This window comes from Phytophthora infestans, genomic scaffold (genome assembly GCF_000142945.1).
Source record: "Phytophthora infestans T30-4 supercont1.13 genomic scaffold, whole genome shotgun sequence".
Taxonomy (NCBI): domain Eukaryota; phylum Oomycota; class Peronosporomycetes; order Peronosporales; family Peronosporaceae; genus Phytophthora; species Phytophthora infestans.
In genome coordinates, this window is record NW_003303746.1 from 2,210,097 (window position 1) to 2,232,829 (window position 22,733).

Consider the following 22,733-nt stretch of genomic DNA (forward strand, 5'->3'; position numbering starts at 1 on the left):
GTGCAGCTTTATTCAGTTTGTACTTAAGTGTGCCAAAGTACTCCCCCAGAATTGTTCCTCTTGGAACCGGCTCCGATGCTGTAAGACCGCACTCCCTGGGCACCAGAAAGCGAACGGGCTGGCGAGTCGAGCTTTTATGCAGCACATGTTAGTAATGGGTGCGATTCGCTCGAAATTATTAGGTATTTCTAGTGCATGATATGCTGTGCCAAGCACTTTGGCACGTGTCAATTATGCCCGCATTATTTTATCACATCATCCGAGTCCATAAGTATACTCAACTTGAATGTCTTCCGGATTGTGGTACTCACGAAGGTGTTCTACCTGATCCGGCCAGGAAACAGCTTTCTATGCCAAGGGCTTGGGTGGGCTGCGACGGGGCAGCATTTCCGGGTCAGTTGCATAGGTGCCAACAGGCGCTGCGGTGGGGTAAACCTCACGTGTGGCCACAGAGCTGCACCGCTTAATAGGGGCTGGTTCTGTATGTGGTGCGATCGCAACTGAGACCCCACTGTGGTAATGTAAATTGCCATGCCTCGAGCTGTCCAGAGCGGTTATTTCACTGCTAACTACATCTGTAAAGCTCAAAATGGACTGCAGTTTTATATCGGGCTTGTGGTACTCCTCCTTGTTATTGCGAAAGGAGCTGCCTTCGCTTGGCAGTTAGGTTTGCGGTCTTTGCTCTCGCAATATGGGGTTTTCCTTCGATAGTACTCTGCGTTCTCCGTAGGTTGACATAAGTAATACCTTTCTAGAAAACCCAGCCAGCATCAGTAATAAAAAATAAAAAATAAAATAATGCTAAAGCCAGAAAAGCAGGTACTGTAGTCAGGTGAGCTGATGGTACCATTCTCTTCTTGTTTTTGTTTAGCTATCATGGCAGCAGCAAGTCACACCAACCCGTTAGTACAGCAACCGCAGTTTAGTCTCAGTAGCTGCCGATGTACAGCAACCGCAATTTAGTCTCAGTAGCTGCCGATGGCTAAAACCGTTGCTTACCTGGCTCCCGCAGGTAGCGGGATCACACCCGATTAGTTGCTAGCTACGGATGGTGTTGTTTTTCTTGCTCTCGGCTCTCCTGGTAGCACCAAGTCAAATCCTGCATTTTGTACAGCAATATGCATTTGTAAAAGACTTCAATGACAGTCTCAGAAATTACACGTCGCTGCAGCAGTAGCTTACTGCAAGCTGTCGCCGCCTGGCTCCTGCAGGCGAAATGAGCACAACGCGGCAGGTTGATACCTACTGAGAGTCTGCTGAGAGCGTTGACAATTGAGTAAGATTACGCGGCGAATCATTCTAGGGAATGTGTGGTCCACAAACCACGACACCACATCACGCTTGGCGACAAACAAAGTTATTTCAACTTTGAAATGATCCTCGCATTTTTTTTGGATAATTTAAAAATGACAGAAGCACGACAGAATACATCGTCACACGAGTAATGGAGCATCGGGTATGATTGTTGTGGCACCAAAGAACTAGTACTTGCAGAAGCGTTTTGCACTCGTTCTTCAACCACCCATCCCGGAAGGAGCTTTGAGATATCTGCAAAGTACCCTTATTAAATCGCATGAAGTGCCTAACCCCAGATTGTTCCCGTGCTGAGCTCACGACAACGGAACCTTGCATCGTAGCGAACGTGGTGTTCAGTGGACGCTGCTCACCGCATTTGCAGCAATAACCGGTTAGGATGCACATTGAGATCAGAAAACCAAGGAGGCTGAAGGTCAAGTTGGGACCCGCACATCGTGAGACCAAGAAGGAATGAGAAGCAGGGAGCTGTGGGCCTTTGCATGTCAACGGGCAGATGCCCAAGTTAAGTTGCAGAGAGAGAGAGAAATAGAGAGAGAGATAGAGATAGAGAGAGAGAGAGAGAGAGAGAGAGAGAGAAAGAGAGAGAGAAAGAGAGAGAGAGAAAGAGAGAGAGAGAGAGAGAGAGAGAGAGAGAGAGAGAGAGAGAGAGAGAGAGGGAGAGAGAGAGAGAGAGAACGAAAGCTAGCTAAACAAATTTAATCACTTTTTCTTTTTTCATTTGGTGGACACGCTAACTAGAGGAACCGATCCATACTCAAACACGGTACACCCTTCACTCACTCGAATTTGTCTGACGCTGACTAATTATGGTGATACATTCTGAAAGGAGAATTTGCGCACGATTAATTAGGGTGCACGACTAACTATGATCATTTTGAAAGTCCATATTAAACCTTTTATACACTGATGCACTCGCAGTAGCCTCCTGATATCCTGTACTGAAATCCTCACTGCATCTCGCAATGATATCCTGCAACGACTTACTTAGCTAATTTGCCTCCCACTTACCGTTTTTGCCCACATCTAGCCCGCATAACACCATCGACGTTTTTGCCCAGTTCACCCCTTTCTCATCTTTTTCAGCATTGACGAGGCGAATACACTCTGCCGCTGTTTCTGAGAAGAAATGCTGTCCAGGATTGGCAAGTGACCCGCTTGACTTTGCGCCTTGCATCCACTCCCTCCGTCTAATAGCCACCATATTGCGATACTGACATAGGTTCCGCCACTGCACCTTGATTCGCTGTATTGGAAAGCGATCCGCTGGATGCACAAAATCGGTTGTTCTAGGCAGAAAAAAAGACGCGCGTGCTCGCAGCTCGCGTGCAACCTTCAGCGTCTCATCACCTGCGTGTCCACTAGCGTTATCGAGCCATAACTGGCGTTCTTTGGCGAACGGGCCTGCTGGACCCCAAACTGCGCGTCTCGCGCAGCCATTTAAACATGATCCGAATGTTGATGAACGCACTCGGGGATGTACGATGGCAGAACCCATTAACGCAATCCGGGAGGCCTTGAATAGGATAGTTCGACTTGGCGCTCTTGAAGATCAGCATTTAGCAGAGGAGTTTGGCATTAGCACCACCCTTAATTAAGGCACACATAGTTATACCTTCCCGACCTATTGTCATAAAATAATAAAAGGTCAGTACAACGATAATCTTCAAATGTCGCAGATACTCAAACATGGTTAAATCAATACTTCGTACCTGAAACGATGCTACGGTATTTAACTTTATCTGCACCACGAAAGTCGAGGGTCTTACCGCCATCTATGTCTATGACAAAGTGACTTTTGTTCATATTGTACTACTCGTCAGGGTCCAGCTGTCCATCATAAAAAAGCCTCTTCACCTGGCCCTAGTGCCAAGCAATAGGCAGCTCGATCTGTTCCATTTTGGCATCACTGACTTGTGTTTTGCCTTCTAACTTTTGGTACACGATATTATAACGCCCTGTAAAATCTTGAATGCGTCGTGGGGAAATAAGTAAAGGAAAAAAACTTGCCGTTGAACTTAAGCGCTGTGTTGTAGAGCGGGTGAGTTGAATCCTCAATCATAGCTGTAGCCATGTCTATAAGAAGGCGGGAAGATAGCTTGACACCCTCATGTTTAAGCCTCTCAAACTCAATAAGAAGTCGAGGGTAGAGTCATTCCCAATGACCGTCTATCTTGCGGCCACGGCCCGAGAGAGCCTTGTAAATGAGCTGGTGTCGACCTCCGAGCGCCGTTCTTGTGTACTTATGCTGTCCTTGCTCGTCTAGCGCAAGCTGCAGCGAGGAGCGCTTTTTCTAGCAATCCCCTGCCTCGTTTTAGTTGATACGACGGTCAGCGGAGCGAATAAAAGTTGGAAATTGGACAATGGCGCGCCCAGGAAGGCATTTTTCACTGTTTTCAACCATGTCTCGTTCCATCAATTGCACGCATCGCTCGCAGTCAGCGACAGCAACAACCTGCTGCAGTGGGTGACCTCCTAATTCGGACATTTATTTTGTTGTGGCACGGCTTGAGCAGCTTGCTCGCCGAGTTGAGGGCTGCTGACTACTCGCTCGAATGATTAATTATGGTGCACGTCTAATTATGATGCACGCTTATTTGTGGTGCATGGCTTATTATGTTTATGTTGCATTAAATAATATCTGAAGTACGGTGCACGCCTAATTTCGAAGCACGACTAATTAGAGTGAAGGGTGTACTGAGCCCAAGGCGGATTTCCAGCTAGGTGAGGCATTCAAGATGGCACCGCCCTTTAAGTACACAAATGAGAAATTGCGGACGTTGTGTATGAGGTGACCGAGCGGGATCAGCGCACAACTGACGAGGACAGGTTAAAGTTTGATAACATGCAAGTGACGATTATGCATTTGATCGGAATGTCACTGCCCGCTGAGAAGCTGCATCAGGTTCGATACAAGACCACGGGGACTGAGATGTGGAGAGCGTTGCGTGAGATTTACGAGTGCACAGAGAACAAGACAACTATCGCACACAGGTCAAGATATCTGCGTAACGAGCTTGAAGCCGCAAGTCTAGCCCCAGGTGGAGACGTGAATGAACATTTAAGTAAAATGTTTAACCTGCGAACTGAGTTGACGTCTTTGAAGTATACCGCTGAGGCCATTGACATGGTGGAGATGCTGTTAGACAGTCTACCAAGTCAACACGAGTTCGAGAGTTTGAAAGCTGGGATTCGTTACAATATAGGTGTTGGAGGAACATCTCCGGAGCGAGTTCGAGAGCTGATTCGCGTTGCTGACTCGCGCCAACAGCTATATAGAGCCAATGTCGGAGGAAATCAACGCGAAAACCCCAAGGAGGTGGAAATACTGGAAGTAGTGGAAACGCAGGTGGCAATAAGGCCACGAGTGGAAAGGGCGATAATCAACAGCAGGAGAAGACTAGTGGCCCCAAGAAGAAGCAGAAGAAATGTTTCATCTGTGAGAGCACGGAGCATCTTATAGTTGATTGCCCCCAGAAAGTGAAATCTGCGGCGGATACTGAAGAGAAGAAACGTAAGCCGAAGGGACAGATGATAATCTTCCGTAGCAACCAGGCTGCTGCACACACACATCCCAGTAGGGTGGTGGCAGGAACACTAGGTGAGCTACCGGAAACGCCACAGACCCCCATTGAAATTCTTGATGTTGGTTTGAATAATCAAAACGGAGATTATGCAATTGATGAAGCTTCTGAGGAGCATGTAGGGAGTGAAGTTGCCGGGGACTGGTGGTATTTGATTCTGCATCTAATACACACCTTACTGGTAACAGAGACGACTACTGCTTGTTCATGGAAGATACATTGGAGTCGCAGAGCGTACAGGGAGTCACTCCAGCGTTAGCATCGCGTATTGCTGGTGTTGGAGCGATGATACTGGAGACTGAGGTTGACGGAGCGCGCATTGGGCTTCAACCGGAGAACGTAGGAGCAGCAGCCGAACTTCTTTCTCCTGGTTTAGCTATGGAGCAAGGATTTGAGTTTGTTTATGATCGACAGCCTAAGGTCTTCAAACTGGAACATGAGGGTAGAACGGTGGCAGAAGCCAAGCCGCATGATGCTACTTGGGATTTTCAAGTGCATCCAACATCAGACAGACTTGATGTTGCTCCTTCGAACAGACTTCTGGTAAATTTCACTGCCGCGGAAGGTGTGGCATCACTCAGACTGTGGCACGAGCAAATTTGCCACATCTGCCCGCAGTACTTGAAGACCACAGTAGACAAAGCCTTGGTCAAAGGAATGATGCTAATCCAGAGGCAAGTGCAGGAGGACTGTGAAGCCTGTCACATTGGCAAGCAAAAGAAGACTTCACATCGCAAGAAACTGGATCGAGGATTGCAGGCACCGAATCAAGTGGATTATGCTTACTTGCTGATACCAAGTAAGGACGCTTTGAGGCCGTGCTGGTAATTATGGACGGTTTCTCACGCTTTGTCACGGTACACATGCTGACTAGCAAGTCCAGTGAATTCATTAACAAGTATATCAAAGAGTATCCTTTGGGCTGAGCGCCAGGCAGGAAGAACTCGTCAATACGAGTGCTGTGAGGCACAAAGCTCGTCAGGTGCTGATGACGCACAGTGTCCAGCAGGTGCTAACAGATAAAGGTAAGCCTTCAGATGAAGGAGTGCAACAAGACTCAAATCATTGAGCACGTTTTAGTTGGACCGAACAGCTCATAACTTAACTTGTGTGAGTGCACACATCGGTCTCTTGTAGATATGACGAAGGCAACCATGAGGGATGCTGGGTTTCCAAGGGGCCTGTGGGCGGAAGCGCTGCGGAATGCAGTGTATTGGAAGAATCGGGTGTATAACAAGGGGACTCAGGGCATTCCTTTCCATATAATGTATGGTGTTAAACCAGATATTCACCACATCAGGAAGTTTGGGGCTTTGGCATATGTGCACGGTCCAGTATCACCCGGTAGATGCCAGCACCAAAAAAATGCTAAGGTTAGTTTTGTTCTCGGCTATGCTTAGGATGTGGCTGGATGCAAGGTCTACTTCGCGGAAGGGCGTACCGCAATGTTTGTAGCCTACTTGCGAGTAGCTGAAGACGTGATGTACCGAGATCGACATAAAATTTCTGTGGATGAGTCCGATTTGGACTCGTTGCACTTCGAGCAGTAGGGTGCTGACGAATTGACAGTGGATCAATATAGTAGTTCGGCAATGACTGAAACGCTGTGTCTCGAAAGTGGTGTAGAGGTTAGCGAGCCACAGGAGCGGGTTGAATTGAGTGGGTCTATACCGGATAGGGAGGCGATGCGACCACAAGATCTGAGAGCTGTTCCTAATGTTGAAGGCGTTACAGTGATCATTCCAAGTGAAGTTGGTACTGTAGCGGCAGCGACCTTGGTTGGTGAAGGCACAGCAGCTTGTACTGAACTAGAGGATGCAGATGAAAATGAAGAAGCCGTTTCTGGTTCGTCGACGAAGTTTCGCTCACAGTTGACAGAAATTGTAGTATCGGGACATGACGGCAGCGGAGGTAGTGAACAAATAACCTCTCTGGCGAGAAGTGGAGGTGAGATGGGAGATGAATGAGGAAAACGAGTCTGCGGTGGGCATGGGTGGATCTACTGAAGGATCGGAGGTTCCAGAAGCTGATGAAGCTGATGTGGACATGATATTAGCCAGTGTGTGTGGATCACCTCATGAAGGTGATGATAGTGATCGACTGACGGATAATGCACATGATGATGAAACTGGTGAACTAGTGACTGACCCTGTTGAACAAGTAGATGCTAGTGCGCTACTACCATTAAGACAGAAAGGGATCGAAGCGAGACATCTTCGGACGAATTGCGAGTCGTAAAGAGTGCTGACGAGCAACAACCCAAAAGGATGCGAATCGGTTTGCGAGAGGCGCATGAACGCAGACGCCCAAACTACTTCAACGACTATGTGGCAAATGTGGTCAGAGTACAGCACGGATTCTCGACAAAAATGAAAGACCCATCACGGCTAGCAACAGGCGGATACCACGAAACTATCGTTAAGCCATTAAATCGGAATTTTGGAACTTCTGGCGTGAAGCAGAGCTGGAAGAGATGGCGGCATTTGGAGCAAAAGGGGTGATCGAAGAGATTCCCAAGGAAGCCGTTCCGAAATATGCAGGGCAACACACGGTGGGTGTACGCAGTGAAGTCAGACCATCAAGGATATGGGTTCCGCTTCAGGTCACGTATTGTAGCTATGGAAAAGACCCAAAGATTGGGCATCGTCTTTGTGGAGACTTATGCTCCTGTTGCAAGTGTATCGTCTTTCCGGTTGATGGTAGCGCTGGCAACTCTGTTACATCTGAAGTTATACGGAGGTGATATCAACACGGCCCACTTGAGCGCACTGCTGGCGATTCGACAGTACTCAAGGTCAATTGATGGATTCCCATGTGAGATTGACGGTCACATGTATGTGGTGTTGATAACTTTGTACCGTTTGAAGCAGTCGTGCAGAGAATGGAACTCAGCGCTAAGCCGTTGGCTATTGGGGAATGGTTATCAGCGTTCGCTGAGCCGTGTCTCTACTACAAGCTGAGCAAAGATAGTATCATACTGATGTTTGTGTACATAGACGACATTTTGGTCGCCACGGACGACGAGTCAAAGAAGTGTGAGCTGTGCAAAGCGCTTGATAAGGCAGATGGAATTAAAGATCAAGGCTTGCTCGCATCCTACCGAGGTGTTGAGGTAGAACAAACCTCGGATTGTGTTACGAACAGGCAGAGCAAGTACGCGCGTGAGATTTTGAAGACGTTTGGATACCAGAACGCACATGCTGTAGGAAATCCGAAAAAAACAAATGCACGATTTGTTCCACTAAATGAAGACGAGGAATCGGACACGAGCTTCGCTTACCGAAAGGCCATAGGAATGTTAATGTACCTCGCCACTGAAGCGCGACCAGGCTTGGCATTCGCAGTTGGGCAGCTGAGCCGATTCGTTTCGAAGCCATCTGTGAGGCATGTTGGTGCGGTAAAACGAGTACTACGGTACTTAACTGGAGCAGTGAATGTAGACATTACGTCCAGCCGACCTAAGGAGACACCGGAGGTGGTAGCTCTCGATGGCTTCTGTGACAGCGATTGAGCCAATGACCACTCATCTAGGAAGAGCACGACTAGACTGGTGTTTACCTTGCTAGGTGGGGCTGTGTCTTGGATGTCGAGACGTCAGACAATTGCGGCACTCTCAACAGCAGAAGCTCAGTACGTGGCAGCATGTGAGGCAGCGCTGGAGGCTAAGGCCGAGAGTAACATTTTGCAGGAGATCCTGAGATCAAAAGCTGTAAAGCTGAAGATTGGGATCGACAACCAAGCCGCCCATGTACTAGCAGCAAACCTTACATATAGTCGGCGAACTAGGCACATCGAATTGCGCTGGTACTACGTGCAAGAGCAAGTGTCTAAAGGTGTGATCAAATTGCACAAGGTGGACGGGAACGTGAATCCTGCAGACATGTTTACGAAGCCTTTGGACAAGCAACGACTGCAGAAACTACAGCAACCCATGGGCATCGAAAATACACAATAAGGAACTGACTCACAAGAGGTGCATCAGAGTGCGGAGCTTGCGCTTCGAGGGAGGCGTGTTTGGATGCACATTGAGATCAGAAAACCAAGGAGGTTGAAGGTCAAGTTGGGACCCGTACATCGTGAGATGGAGCTGCGGGCCTTTGCATGTTAACAGGCAGGTGCCCAAGTTTAGTTGCAGAGAGAGAGAGAGAGAACGAAAGCTAGCTAAACAAATTTAGTCACTTTTCCTTTTCTCATTTGGTGGACACGTTAACTAGTAGAGCTGATCCATACTCTAACATAACCTGCTCGACGTTTTGTGCTGGCTCCGCCCCATATGCGCGGTGCCTCGCTACAATGTACCAACTTCACGTATTTTTCTCGCTTGTATTTCACAGTTATACACGTAGCACAATTATTAGTTTTTATGAAGAAAAAAAATAATCATTACTTCATCATTTGGTGAAAAGGCATCCAATTGTCGATGGCGTCTCTATCTCGCTTTAGCGGGGTCTCGGGGTGTCTTCTGCGCTGCACACCATCGCCACCGTGTCCTCCGTACACCGACACATCTTCTGGTAACACACATACCGCCACCCATGCACCGGACTCGCTGCTATCGCGACTGGAAGCCGTCGACAAGTTCGCGCTTTACGGCCGCCAGCACTCGCACGTGGACCATCTTTCGGGCGCAGAAGTAGACACGATGACAGCTCTACAGAGCACAATACTGTTGCAGGAGGACGGACAGCTCGCAGCCAGGCTGGACGATATCGTGTACCTCGTGGACGGTCTGCTGGGGCCCGTTCGGACATCTCGAGCGCGTCTGGCGCAGACTCGCAGCGTCCTGGAGCTGATGCAACTGCTACAAGACCCACAGACTCTACAGGCCGTGGCACTGTCCAGTCAGAGACGCAGTATCCAGCACAAACTCAAGCTGCTGCTATTGACACTCAGAGACACAACCGACGAGATGTCTCGGCTGTCGCTGGCTGTGCTGGTCTATTTCTTGTCCAAAAGCGCCGATACTGAGGACTATTTTGACGATCAGGTCTTGGCCGCCACTATACACGCACTCAAACAAGAGCAGACAGAGAAACAGACAGGACAACAGCGTGCCGAGGTGTCGGATGCTGCGTCGATGAAGAAATGCCTGAAGCGCAAGCAGAATACGCAGAAATTAGCAGAGGACGCGACTCTGGAGACGTCAACGACTCAGGTGCTGGATGCGTTCTGTCGCTTGCAGTTGGACGAGATGCTGCAGGACCACGAGGTGTTTTATGCTGGAGACGAGCTGCAGGTTTCGGTCCTCAGCGCGCTCTGTGCTGCTCTCCACAACTTGCTACAAGTGGACGGACCGTCCAGCTCCTCAACCAGCCTATCAGGTGACGCTGCAGAGCTCGCTTTCCAACAAATCCGAGCGAGGAAGCGTCAGCTCATGCGGAACGGCGGCCTCGCCGTGTTGGCGCTGGATCTCGTCCAACAGGTCGACAGTCTGGAGAAACTGCTGCCGACTGCACAGCACTACGAAGTCACAGGGGACTGCGCTCGCTCGCTGCATCACATCAACATGGTACTGCGTGTATTTGACCAAGCTACGTTTCTAACGGTGGATGTGCAGCAATACGTGTCCAGAGAGAGAAGTTTCTTCGCAGTCTTGCTGGAACTCACCCAGCTATTGAGTGAGCTGTGCTGGGGCGTGGAAGCACAAAGACGATGCGACACGGAGCTCTCTAGGATGACGTTAGCGGTGGAGACGCTGCTGGCGACGCTGCGTGTGCTGCTTAACTTGACCCACCACAACGTTGAGGCAGCGGGGCATGTGCATGCGCTCGACGGCATGCAGCGGCTTGTCTGTGCGTTCGATCGACTGCGGGGAGCGGGGACAGCAGCGGAGACGCAGAAAAAGTGGGAGTTTGACTCGTGCTTGCTGCTATTGAGCGTCATGGTCAACAGTATCGAGCTCAGCGAGGAGAACCGTGACGCGCTGGCTGCATGCCACGTTGGTGGTGACGCTGTGACGTCACAAGCTGGTTGCGGACTGTTTGTTCGGTTTTTCTTGTCAAAGCTCGAGTCGTACCAGCATTTTATCGACGGGGCTGAAGGTGGAGACGCTGGCAGAGCATTTTCAGGCCAGGAGAGCGACGACTGGAGCCCGGAAGACGTGATTCTCGGCGGATGCATGTCGCTTCTAGTTGGATATTTGATGAAAGGCTCGACGGCTAACAGCGCAGCAGTTCTGGAGGCGATGCCGGATGGCTCGCCGCGTCTGCTGCTCCGTGCGCTTAGTGTCTTTGTGGCTTTTCACTCGCAGATCGGTGCGTTGACGCCAGAAGTCGCTAAGTCCGTTTTAGTGGTGGAAAAAGTGCTCGAGCCATGCCAGGACCGTGCGCTTGGTACCGTGGAGAGAAAGTTGCTGGATACTATCGCTGTGGAGGCGCTTCCTTGCGCTAGTGAGTGGCAAGAGACAGAATTTATCGACGCCGCAACGGATGAAAGCTCTACGATGTCACTCGACTCGGTCGGATCTCAAGCGAGTGAAGTGTCGCCTCCAGCTCTTCGAACTCAAGTAAAGAGAAATCTGTGCTCCACCCTTGATGACTCGGACGATGAACGCCTAGTCCAAGAGAAAAGGAGTAGCCAGGCCAATGGCATGCGCACCCCACTAAGAATTCTTGGCACAAAGCGACCAAGAAGAGAGTCTGCTATGAGTACACAGGCGGGTGTCGTACGGGCTAGAGCCTCGAATATTGCTGTTCTACCGGGCGGTTCTATGTCTTCTCCCGTCGTGGCGAGGCTTTTGAAGCGCACCCGTCAACTCGTGGTAGAGTTTGACTCCGAATTCGGCCACAGGAGCCAATCTAGACTTGCTAAGAAACGCAGGGAGCCTGAAGCTGCTGCCTTCGAGAAGCCCCCGTCGCCCTGCATGGTGTTCACGATAGATGTGACTTGTCGAGACAACAGCAGTGCCGGGCTGGTCCTTTCTCTAGCTGTGGAAGAGGAGAAAGGCACCACCTCTGATGCTGATGGCGAGGTAATCGGCCTGACTGCAACGTCGTCGAAGCGCAAGACGAAGCTTGCGCGTGAGCCACGCGCTACAGCGACAAGTGCGACCGCTTCCATCGACTTTTTCCCGTCCAGCTCGCTTTCCTCCACCCCGTTGCCCGTCAAGAACGGCACAGCTCTGCTGCAAACGCCGACCAGGGCTACGCGCTCTCCTGCCTTGTTCCGACCATCGCCGTCGCTCAATCTGACGCCTACGAAGTCTTCTCCTTCGACGCCGCTGCGGGTGAAAAAGACATCAGACCTATTGCGGACACCTACGAGGACTTGCCAGTTGGCTGTCGTGAAGGACTCGCCGTCGTCTGCTGGCCAGCGCCGACGCAAGGCTAAAGCTCTTCGCGCGCCCAGTTCTACTCACGCCAGCTCGATCTTTGACTTCCTGGATTAAGAGGAAGCTTTCTTTCTATCGCTCTCAGAAGCCACACGTAATTTATCTCGTTCCTAGGACACTGCGTGCTCTTGTTTGTTCTTCTTCGGAATGCTGCTGGGCTCCTCCAAAACCGCAAAGACGGTTGAGTTCACCGCCCAGCAGCTCGAATGGCAGCATGGCTTCCAGGATGCTGAGCAACGCCAGCGTCTTGTACGCGCTCGAGACGACCCAGAGAGGTTGTCCACCCACAACGACGAGCTCAGCTGTCTGTCGCCGTTCACGTCCCTTGCTGTCGTCTGTACTGCTCCACTATGGAAAGAGGTGTGCGTCTCCCGTGGAAATGTTGTCTCCTGTATCGGTCGGCACCTTCTCGCGCAAGAACAACGCGTTCGGGTCGTCCACTTTGAGCTGGAGTGGCGATTTCCCCGATGGACGTTCGGGTTAAGTCTCCGAGATAGCGACACATCGCAGACGGTCGAGCGCCAAGGAATAGCAGAGGTTTCGACTGTTGTCTCGTTGCAGCTGACGTTCTAGTGTCTTCGTACGCTCAAGACGTCAAGCTTTCGGGCTATTTCGATACGTCTCGAGGTGTAGAGTGCAGAATGCCGCGAGATCGTCGACACTGCGTTGGTTAACGTTGTCAGTTAAGTGTTTGGTCCACGTGACGGCGTCTTCGTTACCTTCAAGCTCCAACTGTCGTTCTACCAGACACGCCACATCGAGCTGCATGCAGGTGAGTAGTAAACTAGTGTGAGGAACTTGCTCGAGCAGGTGGGATGATTAACGTGGCGTACGTTGTCGTGGGAGATGAGGAGGAGCCCGTGACGCTTTGGATATTCCCCTGGCGAGTGAAGCGAAAGTCATGCAACTCGAAGGTGTCGACGCGTGTGGCTGCTCCCTCATCTGTTGCCAGACCGATCGCTGTGATTTTGAGTAACTAGCGCCATGGTGTCAAGCTCACGTACTGCTCGAGAGGGGTTATGTTGTAGATGCGTCGGGAGTGAAATGCTCTTTAGTCAGCAGCCTTTGGAAGAGCAACGGAAACAAATCGTTTCGTATGGTCGAGAAGGCGAGTTGTTTGCTGTAGCGTCATCAGTCAGTGATGAAGGACTAAGAAGACAGTATAGCGGCAACGCACCGGTAAAGTCTTACTAGTCCATTCACAAACTGTCAGCTACCGTGTGTTGGGTAGACGTCGTGGCATCACCGAAGGCCATGTCAAGAGCTGCTAGTTTCGCCTAGCGGACCAGTTAGGGAATTTTCAGTGAGACAATAGCACTTGCTACACACAGCACCATAGTTTCCAACGGGTAATTCACGGCGGGTGCCCGGCCGTCGAATGCAAAGTGAAGAGTAGATCCAACCACTGCGTGGTGTCGATCTGCACACCTGCCGAAGAAGCTGAGAAGCGTTTGACGCCATCTTCGCAGTGCACCTAGTGGTAAAGCGTATTGACTTCTCCCTCTTTCTCGGTTCATGTCCAGAAGCAAAATCCCCATTTGATCCGACTAAAGATATGTGACCCGACACTAAAGCGGCGCTTCAGCAAGACCCAAGACACGTGCGAAATGGTGTTTCACGATCAAGTAGATTGGCGAAGTCTCGAGGATTCGTTAGCACTAGATGTCCGTCTTATCGAGTCTGTCTTTTACAATCTTTCCATCGCGTACACCAAGCGACAACGTGACCGTGAGCTGCGGCAACACCCTGAGTCCAACAACCATACAGGAGACCAACATTGCAACCAGTTGGATGAAAAACGGTTTGCCAAAGTGGATGTGCTTGTAGCGCTAGAAAAGACAGCGGGGTATCTCGAGAAGCGTCCGTGGCTGCGTGTTCTTCACACTCGACTCGCCTGCGTGTCATTTGAGAAGGAAGGAGCGAGTTTACACGACTTCGTTCGGTCTCGTCAACGAGACCGCACAGTGAGTCTACGTGACGTCAGACGTCGACTTGAAGCCATTTACGCTGATGCCAAACTCTCGACAGAAGTTGAAGAGAGACACAAGAACTTCGTCGCGCAGGCTCGAGCTGTGTCTCCGTGGTGTGTTCGAAATCCAAAGTGGCTACATTCGTCTCCAGCTCGACAGCTCTACGGTGTTCATATACTACCCCCACGTCGTGTGACGGAGGAAGAGCTGCAAGCCCAACGTGAGTGTGTGGCGAGCCACGCGCGCGCAGTTGTCAGTGCTGCTGTGGGTGTCGTTATGGACAAGATGTTAGCACCTTATCTAACGCGACCAAAGACAACAGAGAGACGCACCGGCCGACGTCTTGCTGTCGACTCTGCAAGAGCGAGTCCAGTTCTGCGTCATAAGAAAAGCAAACGCGAACAAGCCGAGCGTGACGATCAGCTGCGAGCGCTGAGACTGGAACTTCTAGCGCCCACAGCTGATCTCGTCAATACTGAAGCCGAAGCTACGAAGAAGAAGAGTAAGGACGAAATTGCTCGAGTGATGATGCAACTAGCGACTGTGGAAGCTCAAGGCGACGCTCGCTTGGCGCGTAAAGTACTTGACCACAGTATTGTGCAGTCTGGACTGCGTCGTGCGGCTGAACAAGCTAACCGTCTTGGAATTACAAGGCAACCGTGGGAGGTGCTCAAACTGTGGCGCGAGTTATATCGTGATTCGACGCTACAGGCGCTAGACACAGCACTTCACGCCTAGACAAGCCAAAAATCTCCTCGATAACATTTAATAGACAGCTCTAGTGCACGCTTGAAGCTTCGCCAAACTTGCCGTGCGCGATTGTGAGTGCCGAGCGTCCGTCACCAGCCGTGTAGTTGACGTTCAGGTCGGTCTTCGCGAGCAGGAACTGAACAGCGCGCAGCTGTCGATGCTCACACGCCACCATCAGCAACGAGCGTCCTAATGGCCGGAAAGGAGAGAGCACTGCCGCATCGTCGGCGTTTGGATTGCTCTCCACTTCTTCCACTGCGTTAACAGAGACTTCACACTCGTCAATATAGAAGCGCATCTTGGCGACGTCGCCGCGTTTGCAGGCAGCAAAGAGTTCGAGCTCGAGTTGCGGATGTAGAGCCATTGACGTCGATCCCGCCGGTGTTACGACCGTTCGAGCTGTCGAGACATTTGCCGCACCGGACGCCCCACCTTTCTGTCCAGCGTTATTGCTCACTACGTCGTGCAGCCACTTGCGACGGATCTCTTGGAAGCACGCGTCATGACCACGTAGTAAGGCAACGCGCCAAGCTGTGCGATCGTGTACGTCCTTGACGGATACATCCGCGCCGAATGCCAATAACCGGGTGACGGCGCGGAGGTTGCCTCTTGCTGCTGCGATATGCAGAGGCGTAAAGCCCAGGAAGTCTTTCGCTTCCAGTGGAGCATGCGGAGCTTTGGCTAGTAAAGTCTCTAGTACAGCCATAGCGTGATCTGCTTCTTCGTCCGGACTGTACGCAATACGATGAGCGTGTGTTTGATGACGGCTCCAAGGGAATACCTGTCCGTCCTGTACAACTTCAATACCCACAAGCAGCGCTTCGTGGATTGCTGTTCGTTGCGTCCACGCATCTTGTTCGGCACCTGTGAAAGTCTGAGGAAAGAGCTGCAGTAGTTTGGCCACAACAGTACCCAGACCACGTCGTGCGGCTTCGTGTAGCAATGTGCGTCTTCGACCAGGCAGCACATGATCCATAAACAAACGTGAGGTCATTGCGAGCATATAGATGGCTACACGTTCATGACCATTAATCACGGCTAGTGCCAGCGCTGTAAACCCCTTCGCGTTTCGCGCGTACACGACCTCCGGAGCCGAGTTCAGTAGCCGTGGCAGCACGAGCGTCACGACTTCCAAGTGTCCAAACTTTGCAGCAAGGTGCAGCACGTGATTGCCGCCCGGGACACTCACTCTCGTCACGTCCGCTGGTTGGACAGCAAGGAGATCCTCGTCTACGCCATCTTCCCGTCCCATGACTGAAGGATCAAAGCCGTCCAACAGGTCCACGACAGTATCGACGTTGCCTCGACGAGCCTGTACCAGCAGATCTGCTTCCTGTACAGCTCGCTCACGAGAAGCTTCGAGTCTTCCGAGGAGCCCTCGCGCGATACGCGTGACATTCGTTGCGCAGATCCAGCCTCGTTCATGAGCACGTTGCAAGCCTCGTCTTCGTGCTCGTTGGCGTCCTAGAAACCCCCTTGCAACCCGTTGAATCGATAGCGTGCATGCTATGCGAACGGCCAGCTCCTCCGCTCGACGCATTTTGGCCACATATGCACGCTGCAACATGCCACGAACGAGAGTCTGCATGCCTGCAGCTCCACTGTGTCCTCGTTCCTGTGCGGTTCTCGTCCGTGCTTGATTCAAGGATTTAGATGCTAGAAGTCTACACTGAATTAAACTCTGCAGCTTGAATGCCGCGCGATGCTCTCGCTGCAGCCGGAGCGCTCGCACACGACACCTCGCTTGGAACCCAACGAACAGCCTCGCCATCAAGCGAGCTAGAGCCAGTCGTCGAGCCTGCTCCCGTTGCAGTTGCAGCTTGGTCGCCACCCAACGCGCAGTACTCGCTCTCCACACGTTTTGAATAATTGACGCATACCGTTGACGTTGCTCGTGATGATTAAGAGCCCGTAACTTTGCTAGCAGTCGACGAGCGCCCCACTCTTTAAATGCACTCTGGATTTTGACTGCAGCATTGTTGTGCTTAGCCAGCATTTTCAGCCGTCGATCTTTCTCGCCAAGTACGAGAGCTGTGCCCTTAGTCACTTGCAGTAAACTACCGCGTATCCGTTTGCGAACCAGAAGCTTTTGTCGAATGCCGCGGAACTGCCGACGCAGCACGAAACCTCGTCGTACTCGTTGAATGACCAACGCAGCCTCATACTCTCGTCGTGCTCGTTCACGTCGAGCTTTATGCAGCGACTTCATGAACGCGCGCTGTTCTCGAACCAGAGCGAGTGTCTGTTGTTGCCTAGTAGGGAGCATTTTTGCAGCAGCGTACGGTGGTCGTTTCTCGAACTCACCGTTTTGGTTGTCGTCGACCTGCTTCAGTCGCGTAAGCGCTTCCCTTGCGCGCTCTTCAGCCCATCGAGAAGCATCGTTCGAGTGGGTATCCTTTTCATTAATAGAGCTGACTTGCTGATCTAACGGGTCGTATCGTGGCAGCGGTAATGCTGTCGTGACCACGGACACGACGGTGCTGTACGTGCATCGTCTCGTGCCGAAGTAGAGACTTGGGGTGAGGCTCAATCCCTGCTTCACAGTCACGATCTGTGCCTGACGAAGCTCTTCTCGAGCTTGCAGCCACGCCAGCTTCTGCCGAGTCAGCGAGCTGCCCACCATTTCCGGCGACGGATCCGAGACGCTTAAACCGGAACGGCCGTTCGCGTCGCACGTGACGATCGACTGGACAAGTCACCAACGTAACGTCCTGCCGCTCCAGTAGTTATTGCGTTGCTCGAGTAAATGTCATCCGTGAATGAAGCCGCAGTGCTGGTGGATACCCTAAAGCAAGAGCTTACATCAAGTCTCGATCGCTTCTGCGTTGACCTGGTGGAGACTGATACCGACACAGACCCGCTGGACCAAGAACCACGAGATGAATTTGAGTTAGCACTGCAGAAGGCATTACAAACCACGCGCTTTAACGGCCTGGACGACTTGCGTAACACCTTTCTAGCCACGACGCAGCTCACAACGGCGAATGTGGTCTCGACGGTTGTCACGGCACTTGCCGCTCGAGGAACTCGCCGTAAACGTAGCAAGCTGTCCACACACCCGTTGGTAGCACCAGGTAGTAACCAAGAAACCCGCGAGACGGTATACGGGGCCCCGAAGTCGTTGTCCGCAAGATCGAGTAAATCTCGACGAGGGTCGTCGCCGCACCAAGCTCAACTCCCAACATTTCGACGGAGTTTACCTGCGTTATCGGTTCCTACGAAGAGATTACACCGCGAATTATTGCTTGAACGAGATGCGTTTATGGCTCAGTTAATAAGGGAACGGGAAGAGAAGGCGCAGCTGGAATGCTGGGCAGCGACGCGTATCCAGGCCTGCTTTCGGGGGTTCCGTGGTCGTCCACAGGTGGTTGCGTACGCTCGACGAATGAAGAAATTTGCACTACGGACTGGCTCCAGCATTCGACTCGATGTAAGTGCCAGTCTGTCGTATTCTCTATTACACGTAGCTGATCGATTGCTCTATGACAGCTCGCTGACATGCAAGAGAATCTACGAGTGCGTAGTAATCTCGCAGAAGAGAGCGCTGGGAAGGAGACGTCGCTGCTCTGGAGACAAGGCGTCAAAGACCGCGCAAGACGTAAACGAGGCTTTAAAAGCCGACAAGAAGAACACCAATGCGCAGCCATACGAGTTCAATCTTGCGTTCGGAGGTTTCTCGCTAAGATTGCGTATCGGCATCTAGTGGCTCGAGCTCGTGACGAGAGACATTTGCTCGCCGTTGTCAAGATCCAGGTACCGCTCGACTAATCACTAAGCTGAATATCTGGGGACTTACTCGTTGCTTGTTCATTTTCCAAGAGTATTTATCGAGGCTTTTATCTTCGCGCGTGGATCCATCGGCTCGTTCCTAGAATGAAAAATGGTGCGGCGGTGCAGATCCAAGCTCTAGTTCGGTTCGTTTTTTTTTAATTGTTTCTTATTTTTCTTATTCTCAGCTGACTTCCAATCTCTTTTCCAGTGGGAGCCAAGCCCGCGAACGTGTGTCCATGCTTTTGTTTGAGCGAAAATGTGAAGAACGACGGAGTGCGGGGCTTCCGTTTCAAGTCGCGTTGGGAGCTCGTGCGTCGATAATTCACAAAAGTGGGCTCGCTTCTGATAGCTCTGCATCGTCGCTACGAGTTTTGTACGAGACACGAAAGTCCCATGCCACACTCGACTTCAAGACCGAAAAGTGGCATGACGAGCGAAGATTCCTGCGAATTTACGTAAGTTCTTGTCTGTTTACATCGATAAAAGTTTTTTTTTTTTAAGCTTGGTATGATCCTGTAGAACATATCCCAGAAACTAGCAGCACGTCGTGCTCGACTTGTACATCGCTGGAACTGGACGAAGACTGTGGTTCTGGATAAACGGCGACAGCGGCGCGTCAAGAAGGTCGTCTCCGCTTGGTCTACTTTACCAGCAGCCACTGGAAGGGCAAGAAGCGCCACCAGTGCCCGAGTAAACACCAAGTCTGAAAATATCGTCCCCGCTGTGAGGTTAGTGATACCACATACAAGACTATAATACCCCATTTTTGTTCATCTAGTCTGAAGTCTTGAACGGATCAACGTCTTGAATGATTTAAAATAAAAAGGAAAGAAATAATTGCTCTCGTGAACACATTCTTGAAATGTCGCCTCGATTCAGAGCTGGGATCTCGAAGCAGTTCCAGAAGAAGAGCATCAGTTGGAGGAGGAGAAGGCTCGTTACACCCAGCGCGACATACGAGAAGCCAAACGGAAACGAGAAGAGATAAATGTGAAGTAACGTGAAGAGACAGAAGAACAGCGGAGGGAAATAGGCTTGTGACAGTCTCGTCCGCACGCTGACGACCGAGAACGACTCGCCCATCCACATGATCGTCATGACGCCAAATGCCAGTAAACGATCCTTGTAGAGCTCGAACAAGAAATATACCATACCCACCTAGTAGCGAGCAGTAAGTTAAATATCCGTTAAAAAATAAAGAAGAGAGTGACGTACCAGAACTGGAACAAACACGAGCGACTGCGCGAAAAAAGTCAAAACCAGGTTGGCAAAGGGGATCTGGAGCTGGTGTCGGTTCTGGAACAGTGCTGCAAACGTGATCATCCTCTTCTGCGTCTCCATCAGCACAAAGGCCACCAGCGCAGCCAGAGCAAAGAGCAAGAACAGGATCGTGTGCAGGATTTTAACTTTCATGGCCACGAACCTCAACCACTACGAGCCAATACCTCACTGTTAGTACCGGATACTTTACCATGTTTTAAGCTAAAAAAAATACGCACACTTTGTGCCGCCAACGTCGGGTTAAATACTCCGTAGCTCAAATTGATGGTCGAGCGGCTGTCTTCTCTGTAAAAGACCCCTCGAGCGCCAAAGTGTTTTACTATTTGGTTCACTAATATTATATCGTATCCAACCACTTTATCCCTTATGAACGAGCACAGTGGCAAGTCATTAAACCATCGCAGTTTAAAACACTGAGACGATTTGGGGAGCAACAGTGTGTCCATCTTCACGTCAGTCTGAATAGTGTTGGCGTGTTCCAACAATGCCAATAGACTCTTCTGGGGAGCGTATACGAAGCTCAAATCCACATTCGGTTGGAACACTGCACGGGTATAATTCTCAGACGCGTTGGGCAACGTAGATGAGCTCAACGAGCCCGTCGAGAGGCTCCAAGCAGCCGCGTCAATGTCGGGCATTATTTGAATTCGGAGCAGACGAAGATGACCGTCCTGGAGACTGTAGGGGGTCGCTGAAGGCGGTAGAATCTGTGCTAGACAGCTAACTGAACCACCATCGCTGATAAAACTCGCATGTAGTATGAAAAACAGCAGAAGAAAGTGCGAAGCGACTACGAACAAAAACATCTCGATCCTTTCGCGGTTCTGGGATGGGAAAATAATTAGTTGAAATACCACAAAGAGCGTTAGTGGTATGTACTGATAGCTGAGAGGTCAGAGGAACGTCACCGCAGCACTTAGAAGACGCTGCGCCCAGCGGATGAGCTGTAGGTGCAGCCGGAAGTACACCTCCTCCATGTTCGCCTCCACCGGTAATTGTAGGCATGTATGTAAACAGTAAACACATGTTGGTAAAAATCGGCCCATGACTTTTTTATAATAATTAACTTAATTAAAATTAAAATACGATATTGGTCAAGTTTTCACACAGGGATTGTCCAAGTGTCTAAATCAAAACAGTAAAATAACTCACCAATACAGGTATTGACCGGACGTGCAGGTCGGAACGCTCATGCAGGTTCATCGCATACTCAGCCACCTGAACTACGACTCCATCGGGAAGATCGCAAAGCACCCGGCTTCGGGGATCGAGCTCACGGACCACAAGCGCGACAACTGCCTGATGTGCGCGCAAGGCAAGCAGACCAAGAACGCGCAGTCGCGCAAGGACACATGTACCAGCTCGCCCATCGACGTTATTGGTGGCGTTGTCTGCTCGGACCTGAAGAGGCCCGTGACGCCCAGGCACAGGCTTGGGAATCGCTATATGGTGGACTTCTTCGACCATGGGACGAACTACTGCCGCATATTCTTGGCCAACCCCAAGGACGTGGCGGCGCTGAAGTTCAAGCACATTATGGATTTCTTCGAACGCCAGCTCAACTGCCGCATATGAGTCCTACGCACGAACGGCGGAGGAGAGTACGAGCTCCTGGACCTCTTTTGCAAGCAGACCGGCATCGCGTGCCAGATCAGCGAGCCCAGAAACCAGACCAGCAACGGCACGGCTAAGCGCATGCACCACGCCATCATAAACATGGTGCGGGGCATGATGTTCGCGTGCGGGTTGCCGCTCAGCTTCTGGGGAGACGCCGCAGAATACGCCGCCTACATCCTGAACCAAGCCCCGGGCAAGGGTAGCCCGGGGGCCAAGTCGCCTATGCAAATGCTGACTAAGCGCACCCCCGACCTCAGGACATCTGGCGTTCGGCTCACCGTGCACAGTGCACCGCGACGCCAAGAACAAGTCGTTGAGAGTGCGCGGCATCTCAGCCATGATCATCTGCAAGAGCGACGAGATGAAGGGGTACAGAGTGTACATTACCAAGGAGGGGGGGGGCGTGGTGACGCAGCATGTAAGGAACCTGGGGTCGCTCACGCCCACCCAGAGCGAGCAGCTCAGACGCGTACACCTCCAGGACCCGGAGGGGCTAGAGGAGAAAGAAGGTGGTGTGGCTTCACAAGGCACACTGAGCGCGGCGGTGGCCGCGAAGGCCAAGGGAAAAGGCCGCGCGGAGAGCCCCCAAACGCGCAACAAATACCATACGCGATCGGCCTCACGGAAGGCGGTGGCCTTGGCGAGCACTGGTGACAGCGAAGATGGGACGGCCCCCGACGTGGTGAACATCGTGCGAGAGGCCGACCAAAAGAACAACGAGTAGGCCATGAAGAACCCACTCAAGAGCGAGTGGACCACCACGATGGTCGACGAGCTGAAGGCGATGAAGATGAACGGTGTGTGGACGGTCGAAATGCCACCAGTCGGCAGCCACGTGCTACACACGAAGTGGGTCTTCAAGACCAAGACCGACGCCGACGGCGCCATCAAGCGTTTCAAGGCACGCCTGATGGTATGCGGCAACGAGCAGCTGTACGGCATTGACTACAACGTCACGTTCGCTGTCAAAGTGATTCTGGTGCTCGCTCGTCGCTGGCGCATGCCTGCCAAGCATAGGAAAAACCCAAACGCCACCGTGAAGGCCAAGAAGGAACAGCACTTGGAGATCTACCAGGCTATCCCCAAGGGTATGATCGTGTCCTGCCGTGAGCAGCT

The 22,733-nt window shown here is 51.4% G+C and overlaps 6 protein-coding genes across 6 annotated transcripts; 4 read left to right on the forward strand and 2 right to left on the reverse strand.

The window, feature by feature from the left end:
- Positions 1–9,318: 9,318 nt before the first annotated feature.
- Positions 9,319–12,285, forward strand: PITG_08473 (uncharacterized protein; the record flags this gene model as incomplete). The annotated part of the gene is made up of 2 exons (XM_002903804.1): positions 9,319–11,152; positions 11,189–12,285. The coding sequence occupies 2 exons, from the start codon at positions 9,319–9,321 to the stop codon at positions 12,283–12,285; spliced, it is 2,931 nt and encodes a 976-aa protein (XP_002903850.1).
- Positions 12,286–12,607: 322 nt separating this feature from the next.
- On the forward strand, positions 12,608–13,509 carry PITG_08474 (uncharacterized protein; the record flags this gene model as incomplete). The annotated part of the gene is made up of 3 exons (XM_002903805.1): positions 12,608–12,707; positions 12,917–13,000; positions 13,460–13,509. The coding sequence occupies 3 exons, from the start codon at positions 12,608–12,610 to the stop codon at positions 13,507–13,509; spliced, it is 234 nt and encodes a 77-aa protein (XP_002903851.1).
- Positions 13,510–13,835: 326 nt separating this feature from the next.
- Positions 13,836–14,936, forward strand: PITG_08475 (uncharacterized protein; the record flags this gene model as incomplete). The annotated part of the gene is made up of 3 exons (XM_002903806.1): positions 13,836–13,910; positions 14,016–14,538; positions 14,605–14,936. The coding sequence occupies 3 exons, from the start codon at positions 13,836–13,838 to the stop codon at positions 14,934–14,936; spliced, it is 930 nt and encodes a 309-aa protein (XP_002903852.1).
- Positions 14,937–14,976: 40 nt separating this feature from the next.
- On the reverse strand, positions 14,977–17,571 carry PITG_08476 (uncharacterized protein; the record flags this gene model as incomplete). Its single annotated transcript, XM_002903807.1, has 2 exons — positions 14,977–15,108; positions 15,205–17,571. The coding sequence occupies 2 exons, from the start codon at positions 17,569–17,571 to the stop codon at positions 14,977–14,979; spliced, it is 2,499 nt and encodes an 832-aa protein (XP_002903853.1).
- A 123-nt stretch (positions 17,572–17,694) lies between these two features.
- Positions 17,695–19,219, forward strand: PITG_08477 (uncharacterized protein; the record flags this gene model as incomplete). The annotated part of the gene is made up of 4 exons (XM_002903808.1): positions 17,695–18,378; positions 18,438–18,701; positions 18,768–18,862; positions 18,928–19,219. 4 exons carry the CDS (start codon positions 17,695–17,697, stop codon positions 19,217–19,219), a joined length of 1,335 nt encoding a protein of 444 aa, XP_002903854.1.
- A 313-nt stretch (positions 19,220–19,532) lies between these two features.
- Positions 19,533–20,977, reverse strand: PITG_08478 (uncharacterized protein; the record flags this gene model as incomplete). Its single annotated transcript, XM_002903809.1, has 5 exons — positions 19,533–19,877; positions 19,935–20,150; positions 20,219–20,519; positions 20,595–20,824; positions 20,909–20,977. The coding sequence occupies 5 exons, from the start codon at positions 20,975–20,977 to the stop codon at positions 19,533–19,535; spliced, it is 1,161 nt and encodes a 386-aa protein (XP_002903855.1).
- Between the last annotated feature and the right edge of the window lie 1,756 nt (positions 20,978–22,733).